Raw genomic sequence first — 12,358 nt, 5'->3', positions numbered from 1 at the left:
CCCCTCGCCGCCGCGGCTCCGCGCCTCGGACCCGAACCTCGGATGCTAAGCCGCCCCTCACCGTCGCGCCTAGGACCCGAACCTCAGATGCTAAACCGCACCGGAGGACCGCGTCTAAGATCCTCCAGGTCAGAGGCAGGTCTCAGAGCCTCCCTGCCGTCTCCCTGCGGCACAGAGCGGGGACCCGCGGTCGTCTGCACCAGACCCGGGGGCCGGCCACCAGAAGCCGGAAGCCAGGCGGCCCGAGCGCCCACGGCTAGGGGCCCGGGGCGGCGACTCGAGCAGGAACGGGGGAGAAAGCGAAAGCGCGGCCCTCGGGGCTCACCCTCCGTTGAAGGCGTAGGGCGAGAAGCGCAGCTGCACAGGGCCCGCGGCGCCGTGCGGCTCCAGCGCCGGGTCTCTGCCGGAGCACGGCAACCGGGCAGCGGAGGACAGCATCGCGCGGCGCGGCTCCTGCTGTCTCACGGCGAGATGGCGGCCCCGCCGGAAGCGGCGCCACTTCCGGCTTCCCCGCGGCGCTCCCTCCGGCCGCTCTATCTCGCACCCTCGTTGCTCCTGGAGGTTAGCGCCCCCCCTTGGCGTGTCGGTACCGGCGCACCCCCGTAGCAAGAAAGCTGACGGATGTAAAGGGTTTTCTTTCCTAAGAAAGCATTCGAATTCACTTGTGATGGACAAAAATTTTAAAGTCTGACTATACAAAAAAAATATGGTAAAACTATGGAGCAACGGAAACTCAAATACTGTATTGGAGCGGAAATTGGTACAGCCAAATTTCGAAAAGGGGTTGGCACCACCTAGCACAGCTGAAGATGTACACACGTCATGACCCAGCAATTTCACGCCGAGGTATATATTCCCCGGAAGACATGTGCAGGAATGTTCATACAGCATTGTTCTTAATGGCCCCAAATTGGAAATGAGCCAAGTGTCCATAAACAGCAGAATGGATGAACCAATTGAGGGATATGTCACAGCAAAGAAAATTAACCGACTTCAGCTAGAGGGAAGACATATCAACATGGATGAGTCTTGTAACGTTGGGCAAAAGAATACACACTACATAACTCAGGAGTACACAGTGAGTAGGAACAGCTTGTTTGGGGTATGGGGGGGGTTCTGGTGCTGGCAATACTCGGTTTCTTTACTTGATTTCTAGCCATCTGTTAATCTGTACATATGTTTATGCACTTTCTTATATGAATATTATATTTTACAATTTTTAAAATATTTTTAAAAAGCAAGCAAGCAATTGGCTAACATAGGATGGACTCCTGATGTATACATGCAATTCTGGAACCAGAAAAGACTTTTGAAAAGTACTTGTTTAATTAAAACTTTCCCCATGTTTTACTGTAAACAAAGAAAGGATAAAACAAAGGATTTTCTTCGATGGTTATGGACAGAGAAGTACTGTACTTATTCACGTACTGTCCTGGATACAAAAAACGTATATAATATTTCCTTTCCTTAAGGGGTTCACAACCTCTTTGATTATATAAATACAAAGGAAGCAAAATTACAAGTAGTACAATATATGATTATGCCTAAATGAGCCATAGAAGGAGATGGTGTTGAGGTCCAACCAAGTACCAAGGAAGTAAAGACAGAAACTACTCAGAGTTTCTTCCTGCCAATATGAAAAGAGTGAATAAGATGGTAGCAGCAGTTAAAATACAACTGAATCTGTAAACCAGGCTGTCCGCTTTTGTTTTCCTTCTCCTTCTGCGTGTTTGGGAATAGCCAGCAGGCACTGAGGGCTTACCCTGTGCCACTGTTCATGCATTCCTTAATGCATCTCACGCCGTCCTTCGAAGGCAAGTGCTACTGTTATTCTATTCTAGAGACGAAGAAACTGGGGCAGAGAGGTCAGGTAACTTGTCAAAGGTCACACCGCTAGTCGGCTTGAAAAGTCAACATTTAAAAATCACTATCTCGCCCACGTCCAGCAAAGACCAATGAGAAGATGCTTGCGCAAGGCGGCCCCGCCCCGGAACTCCTCGAGAGCTCCGCCCCGCCCCGCGCGCCCCGTAAGTCGAGTAGCCGAAGAAACACAGGAAGTGACGGAGTGCCCACACTTGCTATGGCGGCCGCTCTGCCGCCGGCCGCCCGCTGAAGCCGAGGGCGGAACTGGCGGAAGTGACATTATCAACGCGCGCCTGGAGTTCAGGAGGGTCGAGAAGGGTCGCCGTGGCGGGTGCCTGGGCCGCCTGCGGCTTAGCTTCGTGTCCGCGGCCGTTAGCAGTCTCTGCCGGGACTCCAGGTAACAGCCCTCCTCGCGTCTCCTCTTCTCCGAGGGCTCGTGCAGAGGCGGCCGCTACGGCGCTGCCGGGGCGATGGCGGGAGCAGACACGGAGGGGGCGCGCAGGCCGCGCGGGGACCGTCCTCTGCTCGGGCCTGTACCGGCCGCGTCCCGCCGGCGGCTCGAAAGCGGCGTCCCGGGGCGGGGGCGGGCGCGGACGGCTGGGGTGGGCGGTCCGCGCGGCCGGGGCCCGGGGGCTTCGGTTATGCCGTCCGTGTCTCCTCCACGAGGTTGGAAGGAGATTCCCTCTGGCCGGTGCCACCTGTCTTGCTCCCAGCAGACGTGGTTTTGGTATAAAGTTGCGCTTGAGATTGTTCTAAGGTTTTTCCAGAAGCCAGAGATTCGGACTCGGGAGCGCGTAAGAGTTAAATGCACGCCGCTTTATTCACAAGGCCTCCCGGTCGAGGCCCTGGCCAGCGTGGTTTTCCGCTTTAGAAGTCTGGGTAGGCTACTCTACGAAAAGCGGGTGCTCGATTGAGTTGTATGGACACCAGGAGACTGCGCAGCATTAACTGATTCTTCTCCCTTACCAGTAATTGTGTCCAAACAGTATGGAATATGATGCTTCAGTTTCCAAAAGATGAAGACACTCTGCAGACAGCTTTCTTTCCTAAGTTAGTGCAGGAATCACTGCGGTTTTCACGACACCGGCGAGGGAAGATGGTCAGTGCCATCACTGGGAGTGAGCCATGAGCTCTGAACAACGTAACATCAGGCCCCAACCCAGGAACTCAGGTTTCTTCTTAGACTGGCAGTTTGCAGAAAGGAGTCTGAAGCCATCAGCTTCAGCTTCTGCATAAATTGCTAGTCATATTTGTGAGTGCTTTAAATCCCACCCTCCTGGTCTCTAGCAGGGCCTGCTTTAAATTGAACTTGCAGCCTCCAGTTTTACCTCATCGAATTCATTCACACTCTCGCCAAAGGAGATCTACTCCTCTGCCGTTCAAAATTTGGTCCCTGCTCTTACTGCTTATGTGATAATGACTAAGACTCCTGATAATGTGACCCCACTTGTATTTGCCAACTCATCCCCTGCAGGAGCCTTCCATACAGTCGTGCCAAGCTTGTTGCTTGGGTACTGCGTGCTCTTTCAATCTTCGTCTCTCTTTTGCGTGTTCCATCTTTCTTTTGCGTCAAGAGCTGATTTGTAAATTCCTCCTCACCTTGCTAGACTCGTCAGATGCTCCCTGCTTTGTGAAAATACTCCTTGTTAGAACACATGGCCCTTATCTTTTCTTCCAGCGCATGTGTGCATTTATTCATGATCGTGTACCATCCGCCAGGCTCGGTGCTAAGTGCAGGGATTACAGACTTGTGTGCTTTTTTCTGCACTCAAGGAACTTAGCATAGTGCATATCTGTTGTTATAGCACTTAAGCTTTGCCCTATAGCAATTATTTGCATACCCTTCAGATGGAACTGTGATGCCAAAGGCTGCATATCCTGTTCATTTTTATGTTTGCAGCACTTCTATTGTTTTTAATTATAGGATGATACTGTTGTTATTATAGGATGCCAAAAAATGCTAATTTTCTTACATCTCATATTTTCTTTTTTCTTTTTTTTGAGGAAGATTAGCCCTGAGCTAACATGTACTGCCAATCCTCCTCTATTTGCTGAGGAAGACTGGCCCCAAGCTAACATCCATGCCCTTCTTCCTCTACTTTATATGTGGGACGCCTTCCACAGCATGGCTTGCCAAGCTGTGCCATGTCCACACCCAGGAGCCAAACCAGCAAACCCCGGGCTGCCGAAGCGGAACGTGTGCACTTAACTGTTGCACCACTAGGCTGGCCCTATGTTTTTGAAGCAGAGTTTTTATTTTTTATTTTTGGTCTGTTTTTTAGTGATGAGTGCGTAAGATATATAATCTTTGGGGTCCTTTGTCCTTTCAAAGTGATTGTGAGATTCTTACGTTCATCCAACAAATATGTGTGTCTTTGACATATAGCTTGTAACTTTGAGATCTATGCATTCTGCGTGGGAATATCTTATTAAATGATAATGTTTAAGCTGAAATCTAGTAATAGCTAACATTTATCCTGTGCGTGCTACATGTGGTGACTGGACGTGTTCTTGATGTGTCAGTCAGTCAGTCCTATTTGATTCAATCAGTTCTCAGCAACCCTGGGCAAGTTAGGGATCCCCATCTGAACTAAACTGAACAAAAAGGTCTTTCGACCGTCCTTTGCTTCTTTGGTCTAAGAGTAATTTCAGATGTGTAGCCAGTAAAGAGATGATGACGTAAGGACAGCCAGACACAGGCACAGTTTGTATTTATGTGTTCTAAAGAGGTAAAGTTATTGTGTATACAAAAATATGATATTGTATTTATTTTTGTCTATACAGCTTCTATCACTGTTTTATTAAGGTAGCAGCTCAATAAATGATCACATTAAAGTGTATTGGATCCAATTCAATATTTTGGAACTTAACTTATCCACCCAAGACATGATGGAGGATGTAAAACTGATTGGAATGTTTAAAAATCTGAACTTGGCCTAATAGCACTGTCTAGACATTGCTTAATAAATATTTCTGCTCAGATATGATAGTTTGCTCAGAAATTCATTTTCTCTGGGTACTTTGCTCTGAAACTTTTTAATGTTGATTATGACACCTTAATTTTGAACACTGTAAGAGTATTTAAATTAAACATATAACAAAACGATTTTTCTGTTGGCAGTTTTGCATGCAGTCACAGGAAATGTGGAAGGAATAAGATTTCAGCATTATAAGGTAAAAAGAAATGTATTCCAAAAGAGCTTCATTGGTTTTTTTGTTGTTTTTTTGTGTAACCATGAAACTGGTTTATAAGCCTGTCCAGCTTACCTATATTCTTACATTAAACTTCAAACCTTTTTTAAGACAGCGTCACTGTTTCTTGGTGTATGTGAAGATAACCCAGAGAGCTGAGGAAGTTGCTAAGAAGAGTGTGCTGGGGATGGTCCAGGAAAAGACCGAATGCTGAGGCGAGTTCCAGTCCAAAGGGTTTTGATTTGCTAAGAAGAAAGAGAGCATCATGGATCAGAACAACAGCCTGCCGCCTTATGCTCAGGGCTTGGCCTCCCCTCAGGTAACACAGCTGGACGGGGGCACAGGTGGGACAGATGTCCCTCCTGGAGACGGTGTAAAAGGGAAGGAAGGAATTGAACAATCTGCTGTTGAAAATGGATTTGTATTTCTTTAAACCTCCCTTATTTTGTTGAGAAGTTCTTTTAGGCTTTGGACAGGCATGATAGTGTTTAATTTGGGGAGTTTCTTTGGAAGCTAAAATATGTATTTGTCCATAAAAATGTAATCTTTTCATAAACACTTATGAAAGTGTTCCAAGTGATTATTATAGGGTCTTTGATTTTGAAAATAAGTCACCAAATCATTTTCTAATTTTATCTTTTTATCTATTTTTATCTTTTTATCTTGTTTAAGGTTCCAAATAACGTGTCTATGTTTAAAAGTTTTAAATAACCTCTGTTGAAGTATAATTTACATACAATAAAAACACCTGCTTTAAGTGTATGTTTTGATAATCATACACCTCTGTCTAAGTTATAGAACAATTCAGTTACCCTAAAAAAATCCCTTCCTGCCCCTTTGCAGTCACTCCCCTAGCCCCAGGCAGCTACTGCTTTCTAGAGCTAAAGATAGTTTTGCCTAGTCTAGAATTTCATGCAGATGGAATCAAACCAGTACGTGCTTTCTTTGTGTCTGTCTTCTTTGCCCCGCATGACATTTGTATATCAGCAAAGTCCTTTCTCTTGCCAAGTAGTGCTCTACTGTGTGGATATACAACAGTTTGTTTACCCATTCTCCAGTTGTGGACATTCAGCGTGCTTCCAGGTTGGGGCTATTATGAATAAAGGCGCTGTAAACATTTGTGCACAGGCTTTGTGTACACTATATTTTTACTTCTCTTGGGTAGATGCTTGGGCATGGGATTGCTAGATCATATGGTAAGTGTATGTTTCATTTTTTAAGACACTGCCAAACTGTATTCTAAAGTTCCCCCAGCAGCATGTGTGAGTCCTAGTCGCTCCACAGCCTCACCAACACTTGGGTTTTTTTACTTTTAGCCATTCTGGTGGTTGCTTAGTAGTATTTATGGTTTTAGTTTGCATTTTCCTGGTCACCTATGATCTTGAGCATCTTGTCAAGTGCTTATTAGCCATTTATATATCTTATTTGTAAAGTGTACTTCGTATCTTTTACTGGTTTATTCATCTTTTATTGAACTGTAATTGTTCTTTATGTATTCTAATACAAGTCCTTTCTCAGATACATGTATTGTAGATGTTTTTCCCAGTCTGTGGCTTATGTTTTAATTTTCTTAATGGTGTCTTTCAAAGAGTTGAAGTTCTTAATTTGTTCTAACGTCCATTTATCAGTTTTACTTCATGGTTAGTGCATTTGTGTCCTGTCTAAGAAATCTGCCTACTCAAAGTCTTAAGGATTTTTCTCCTCATAGTTTTAGCCGTTACATGTATGTCTGTGATCCATTTTGAGTTCATGTTTTTGTATGACATAAAGACAGACCTTTCAAAGCCTTACTCTTATTAAATTAATGTAACCTGAATTTTTTCCTAGCCAGTATTTTTGTAGAAATAAGTAATAGGTGCAACAGACTGACGCCTGTAGTGTCAGGGCTGCAGTATATATTTGGTCTCCTCCTCTCATTTTCTTTCTTTGCCTATGTTGGTGAAACAACTTAACGTAAATATTTTAGATATTTTTAGTTTATACTTTCTGCCAAATAAAGTGAAGGAAGTGGGAAAGGATGGCTCTTTTTTGGGTCCTGCACCCATTTGAGAATCAGCCCATGAAAACTGTGGATCTCTCCATGCAGACATGTTGGTGTAATTCTGAGGGGCTCACAAAGCCGTTACAAGCTCTGCAGGCCCCATGGCTCCACGGCTTCTGGTGTTGTGGGAAAGCACGGGGCTGGGTGTCAGGAAAACTTGGTTGTGATCTTGGCTTATCTAATGATATCTATGTCTTGGGCAAGCCATTTAACTTCTCTTGGTGTCAGTTTTCTTGTCTTTAATGTGGGAAGACCAGCATCTGTTTTCCCTTTCCCGAAGGGCTGCTGTAGAACTCGGGTGAATTAATGAATATAGCAATGTCTAGAAAAGTTTAGAATCGTTATGGAAAAGCATATTGATATTCTGATAGATGCATTGGATTTTGTTGATTTAAAGTTTTGGGAGAGCAAATGATCAACCTTTTCGAATAGTATTCTAGTAATCGTCATTATCATTACTAACACTTCAGAGTTTTCTATGTGCCTGTCATGTTGAATGGTTTAAGTGGATATCTCTAGGGTAACCATATAATTTTTCATTTAAACTGGGACAGATGCCTTGAGAGGGAAACTGGGTCCTTCCAGGTGGTATGCGGGGATAGTAGTCTAAACAAGGATGTGTGGTCACTCTGCTTGTCTCCCTTATTCTTTCTAACAATCTTAGAGCCTTATTGTCCCCTAGGTATGCCTAAACAGTTGAGCAGCTTCCTCGAGTTCTCACGTGTAGTAAGTAGCAGAGTTGGATTTGATACCCAGGTCTAATCGCAAATCCTAAGCTCTTACGCACCATGTTAGCGTGAAGAAGAAAGTGATGTCTCTAAGAACAATAGGTTCCTCCCTATTAATGCTTAATAACCCCGTTTATACTCGGAAGGTGTCTGTCTTTGCATGTCTCACATGCTCTTCTACCAGGCAAGTCCTGCAAACACTCAACACCGGCCTGCCTAACCCGTTGTTCTCCTGACTCTCCACAGGGTGCCATGACTCCTGGAATCCCTATCTTTAGTCCTATGATGCCTTACGGCACAGGACTGACTCCACAGCCTATTCAGAACACCAATAGCCTGTCTATTTTGGAGGAGCAGCAAAGGCAGCAGCAGCAACAGCAGCAGCAGCAGCAGCAGCAGCAGCAGCAGCAACAGCAGCAGCAGCAGCAGCAGCAGCAACAGCAGCAGCAGCAGGCAGCGGCAGCAGTTCAGCAGTCGACATCCCAGCAGGCGACACAGGGGGCCTCGGGCCAGACACCACAGCTCTTCCACTCGCAGACTCTTACCACTGCACCCTTGCCAGGCACCACGCCCCTGTACCCCTCCCCCATGACCCCCATGACCCCCATCACCCCTGCCACGCCAGCCTCTGAGAGCTCTGGGATTGTGCCGCAGCTGCAGTGAGTACTTTGTGTTGTCCTCGGCCTTGCCCTGGGGGGGTTCCTTGGAGCTGTTGTCGTTGTTTTCAGGTGGATTGACTTCTTTAAGGGTGTGGCGCTAATGGTAATCGGGTGTCAGAATCTGCTTTCTCTGTGCCCAAGAGAGGGAAGCAGAGCTGTCTTAGTGAGTTAGTGTGCTCAGCGAGAGGCTCTTAGAACATCTTCAGAAATCCGCCAGCTTGTGTTTGTGTACTTGGGCCTATGAAATCCTGCTTGGATTTCATTGTTGTTGTCACAGACATTTCCCTGTAGCTGATTTGCTAAATCAAGCCTTATGTAGTCTCCTTCCTTTGTGATGTTTTAGGTCTTTGGGAAAATTAATTGCTTAGTCACAGATTCAGTATAGTTCACAGTGGTCCTTGTTTTTCTTCATTGGTGTTTTGAGGGCTGCATATAAATCTTAGAAGAGCTATGTCCTTCCCACAAGCGGAGGACGGCTGTTCTTGCCCTAAGTGGATTTCTGTCCCTAAATCGAGAGGGTCCCATATGTAACAGGATAGGAGGGGTAGGACGAAATCTCTCCTTTCTAAAAAGCACAAATATTCCGTTGTACCTATCAGTGAGAAGTGTATAGCTTTTGTTTTTAGGAAGCTTGTGGCCAAATCAAGGAGTTATTTGAATAACTGCATCACCCAGGTTCCTTGTAGGCCATTTCTCATCCTTTTTAGAACTAAGTAGTGTTTAGTCATGGTTTCTCTTATCCAAAGACGTAAATCTTGGCTCAGGTATTTATTTGATCTGACACAATTTTAATTTTAATGATTTTTGAGAGATAAGCACTTGTTAGTTCACTTTTCTCAACACCATTTCCTGTTGGCTTGCACACTTGTCTGCCTCCTGGGGACACTTAAGTTTGCACCTCTGATTTAAATCATAAATTATAACCAGTTTGGATGGGGTGTTTGCTTCTTGCTGGCACCTTAATCTTTCTGGTATTCCACAAAGTGTTCAGTCGGCCACATTACTGAGTTTCTACTATCTGCTGAGAGCCCTACTGAGTGGGAATCCAGTGGCCTCTAAATCTTAATAGCCTTATGAAGAATTAGGGTAAATATTCAATTAATGAAAATGTATAAGAATACCTTTTTAAGATTCTGGGAAGATAGCAGGGTAGGACAACCCGAAATCAGTCTCCCCACCCAGACAACAATTGTACTGGCAGAATCCGTCTGATATAACTAGTTTGGAACTCGAGTCTGTTGAAGGCTTGGAACTGCCAGGGGAAGGTTTGGATGGTGAATTGCAGTCAGTTTTGGTCAATGTCAGCTCTTAGCACGGGAGCAGCTACCCATCCTCCACCCCCAACTCCCTGGCAGGCAGCGGTGCAGGTGTTCCTGGAGCAGCTTGCACACAGATTGTGGGAGCCAGGGTGGGTAAAAGGACCCTGTCCTACAAATATTGTGGTTCTGTTCTATGGTCACTGATTGCTGCTGCTGATCACAGAGGTGCAGACAAAGAGACAGGCAGCCATTGTTGCACTTCCCCCCATTGTTGCAAGCCCCTCCTCCTCTGGCTGAAGTGACTTCTAGGGGATTTAAAATGTCATTGCCCTTCCCCCCACCCTCACTTACCTATTTTCCTCTTTTGGGAGCCAGACATCAAAGACTGGGACCTTCCAAACCAACTGCATTCACAGGGAAAAAAGTGATGTGCATGCCCAAGGAAAGGCTAGAAAAGACCTGAGAAGACCTCAGGCTGATCCACAGCACAGATAGCCTACAACAATCAAAAAACAAAAATAACAAAAACAACTAACCCTGGAGAAGGGGGAGAATCTGATTTCCAGAATTGCCACATTTCTAGATTCAGATGTCCACTGTCCAACAAAAAGACAGAAGACTCACAAAGAAACAGAAAAGTATGGCTCATTCAAAGGGAAAAAATAATTCAACAGAATCTGTCCCAGAGAAAGACCTGATGACAGATATACTAGACAAACACTTTAAAAAAACTGCCCTAAAGATGTTCAGAGAACTAAAGGAAGATGTGGAGAAATAAAAAAAGAATGATGTGTGAACAAAATGGAATATCAATAATGAGCTAGAAGGCCTAAAAAGAAACCAGAAAGAAATTCTGAATCTGGAAAGTATGATATTTGAAGTGAAAAAATTCACTAGAGGGATTCAACGAAAGATTTGAGCAGGCCAAAGAAAGAATCAGTGAACTCGAGGATAGGACAACAGAAATTAGCGAGGCTGAGGAAGAGAAAGAAAAAGGATTGAAGAAAAATGAACAGAGCCTAAGGATCCTGGGGGACACCATGAAGCAGACCAATGTACACATTGTAGGTGCCCCAGAGGGAGGAGAGAGAGAAAGGGGCAGAGAGAATGTCTGAAGAAATAATGGCTGAGGACTTCCTACATTTGATGAAAGACATGAATATAAACATTGAAGAAGCTCAACGAACTCCACACAAGGTGAATTCAGAGACACCCACTCTGAGACACATTATAATCAGACTTTCAAAATACAAAGAGTGAATCTTGAAAACAGCAAGAGAGAAGGGAATCATCACATACAAGCAATGCTCAATAGCAGAATCAGCAGATTTCTCATCAGAAACTTTGGAGGCCAGAAGACAGTGGACCAAGAGATTCAAAGTGTGAAAGGAAAAACTGTCAACCAAGAGTCCTATATCTGGTAAAACTGTCCTTCAAAAGTGAGGGAGAAATCAAGACATTCCCAGTTAAACAAAAGCTGAAACAGTTTATAGTTCATGGCCACTAGACCTGCCCTGGAAGAAATGCTCAAGGGAGTTCTGCCGCATGAAATGCAACCATACCAGAGAGCTCCTCCAAGCCGTATTGAGAAATAAAGATCTCATTAAAGCCAAGTACATCATTTATAAAGCTAGGATTATTGTAACAATGGTGTGTAACTTTACTTTTTGTTTTCTACATAATTTTAAGAGACTAATACCTCTTAAAGAAAAGAAAACAATTGTTAGCGTAAAGCTAGTATTACTGTAACTTTGGTTTGTAACTCCAAATCTTGTTTTCTATATAATTTAAAAGACTAGCGCATTTTAAATAATGATTAGTTTATGTTTGGGTCACACGATGTATGAAGATGTAGTTTTGTGACATCAGTAACCAAAAGGGGTGGGGACAGAGCCCTAAAGGAAAAGAGTTTTTGTACGTTACTCAAGTTAAGCTGCTATGAATTCAAATTAGACTGTTACAACTTCAGGATGTTAAATGTAATCCCAATGGTAACCACAAAGAAAATAGCCTAGAATAGACATGAAAAGAAATTAAGAAGTAGCTTAAGTATTTCACTTTAAAAACCAACTAAACACGAAAGAAGAGAGGAATGCAGGAAATGAGGGACAAAGAAGCTATAGGGCATACGGAAAACATCTTCTTATCAGTAATTATTTTACATGTAAGTGGATTAAACTGTCCAGTCAAAAGGGAGAGATTGGCAGAATGGATAAAAACACATGATCCAACTATATGCTGTCTACCAGAGACCCAGTTAAGATCCAAAGACACAAACAGGTTGAAAGTAAAAGGATGGAAAAAGATAATCTATGGAGATAGTAAACAGAAGAGAGCAGGAGTAGCTATACTAATATCAGACAGAACAGACTTTAAATCAAAAAAGATTACAGGAAACAAGAATATTACATATTAATGAAACGTTCAATATAGCAAGGAGATAGAATAATTATAAACCTTTGCATACCTAATGACAGACCATCAAAATATATAAGGCCCAAATCGACAGAATTGAAGGAAGAAATAGACAATTTTACCATAATAGTTGGAGACTTTAGTATCCCACTCACAATACTGGATAGAACAATCAGACAGATGATAACTAAGGAGTCTCCC

General features: G+C 44.0%; 2 protein-coding genes across 6 annotated transcripts in view; one reads left to right on the top strand and one right to left on the bottom strand.

The window, feature by feature from the left end:
• Positions 1-501, bottom strand: part of PSMB1 (proteasome 20S subunit beta 1) — a 13,680-nt gene extending 13,179 nt beyond the window's left edge. Inside the window, exon 1 of the mRNA XM_046670430.1 lies at positions 326-501. Coding sequence (XP_046526386.1) covers positions 326-438 — 113 coding nt within the window. The 5' untranslated portion in view covers positions 439-501. The remainder of the gene's footprint in view (positions 1-325) is intronic.
• A 359-nt stretch (positions 502-860) lies between these two features.
• TBP (TATA-box binding protein) overlaps positions 861-12,358 on the top strand; it is a 25,022-nt gene continuing 13,524 nt past the window's right edge. Inside the window, exons 1-4 of one of the 5 annotated variants that reach the window (XM_046669459.1) lie at positions 861-1,078; positions 4,985-5,037; positions 5,171-5,374; positions 8,071-8,483. In XM_046669459.1, coding sequence (XP_046525415.1) covers positions 5,321-5,374; positions 8,071-8,483 — 467 coding nt within the window. In that variant the 5' untranslated portion in view covers positions 861-1,078; positions 4,985-5,037; positions 5,171-5,320. Of the gene's footprint in view, positions 1,079-2,135; positions 2,261-4,984; positions 5,038-5,166; positions 5,375-8,070; positions 8,484-12,358 lie in introns of those variants that run through there. The other 4 variants (XM_046669456.1, XM_046669457.1, XM_046669455.1 and 1 more) reach the window with 4 other exon arrangements.

The sequence above is a fragment of the Equus quagga genome, chromosome 8 (assembly GCF_021613505.1).
Source record: "Equus quagga isolate Etosha38 chromosome 8, UCLA_HA_Equagga_1.0, whole genome shotgun sequence".
In the NCBI taxonomy this organism is placed as follows: Eukaryota; Metazoa; Chordata; class Mammalia; order Perissodactyla; family Equidae; genus Equus; species Equus quagga.
Note: the sequence above shows the minus strand (reverse complement) of the source record. Positions and strands in the feature narration are given on the sequence as shown.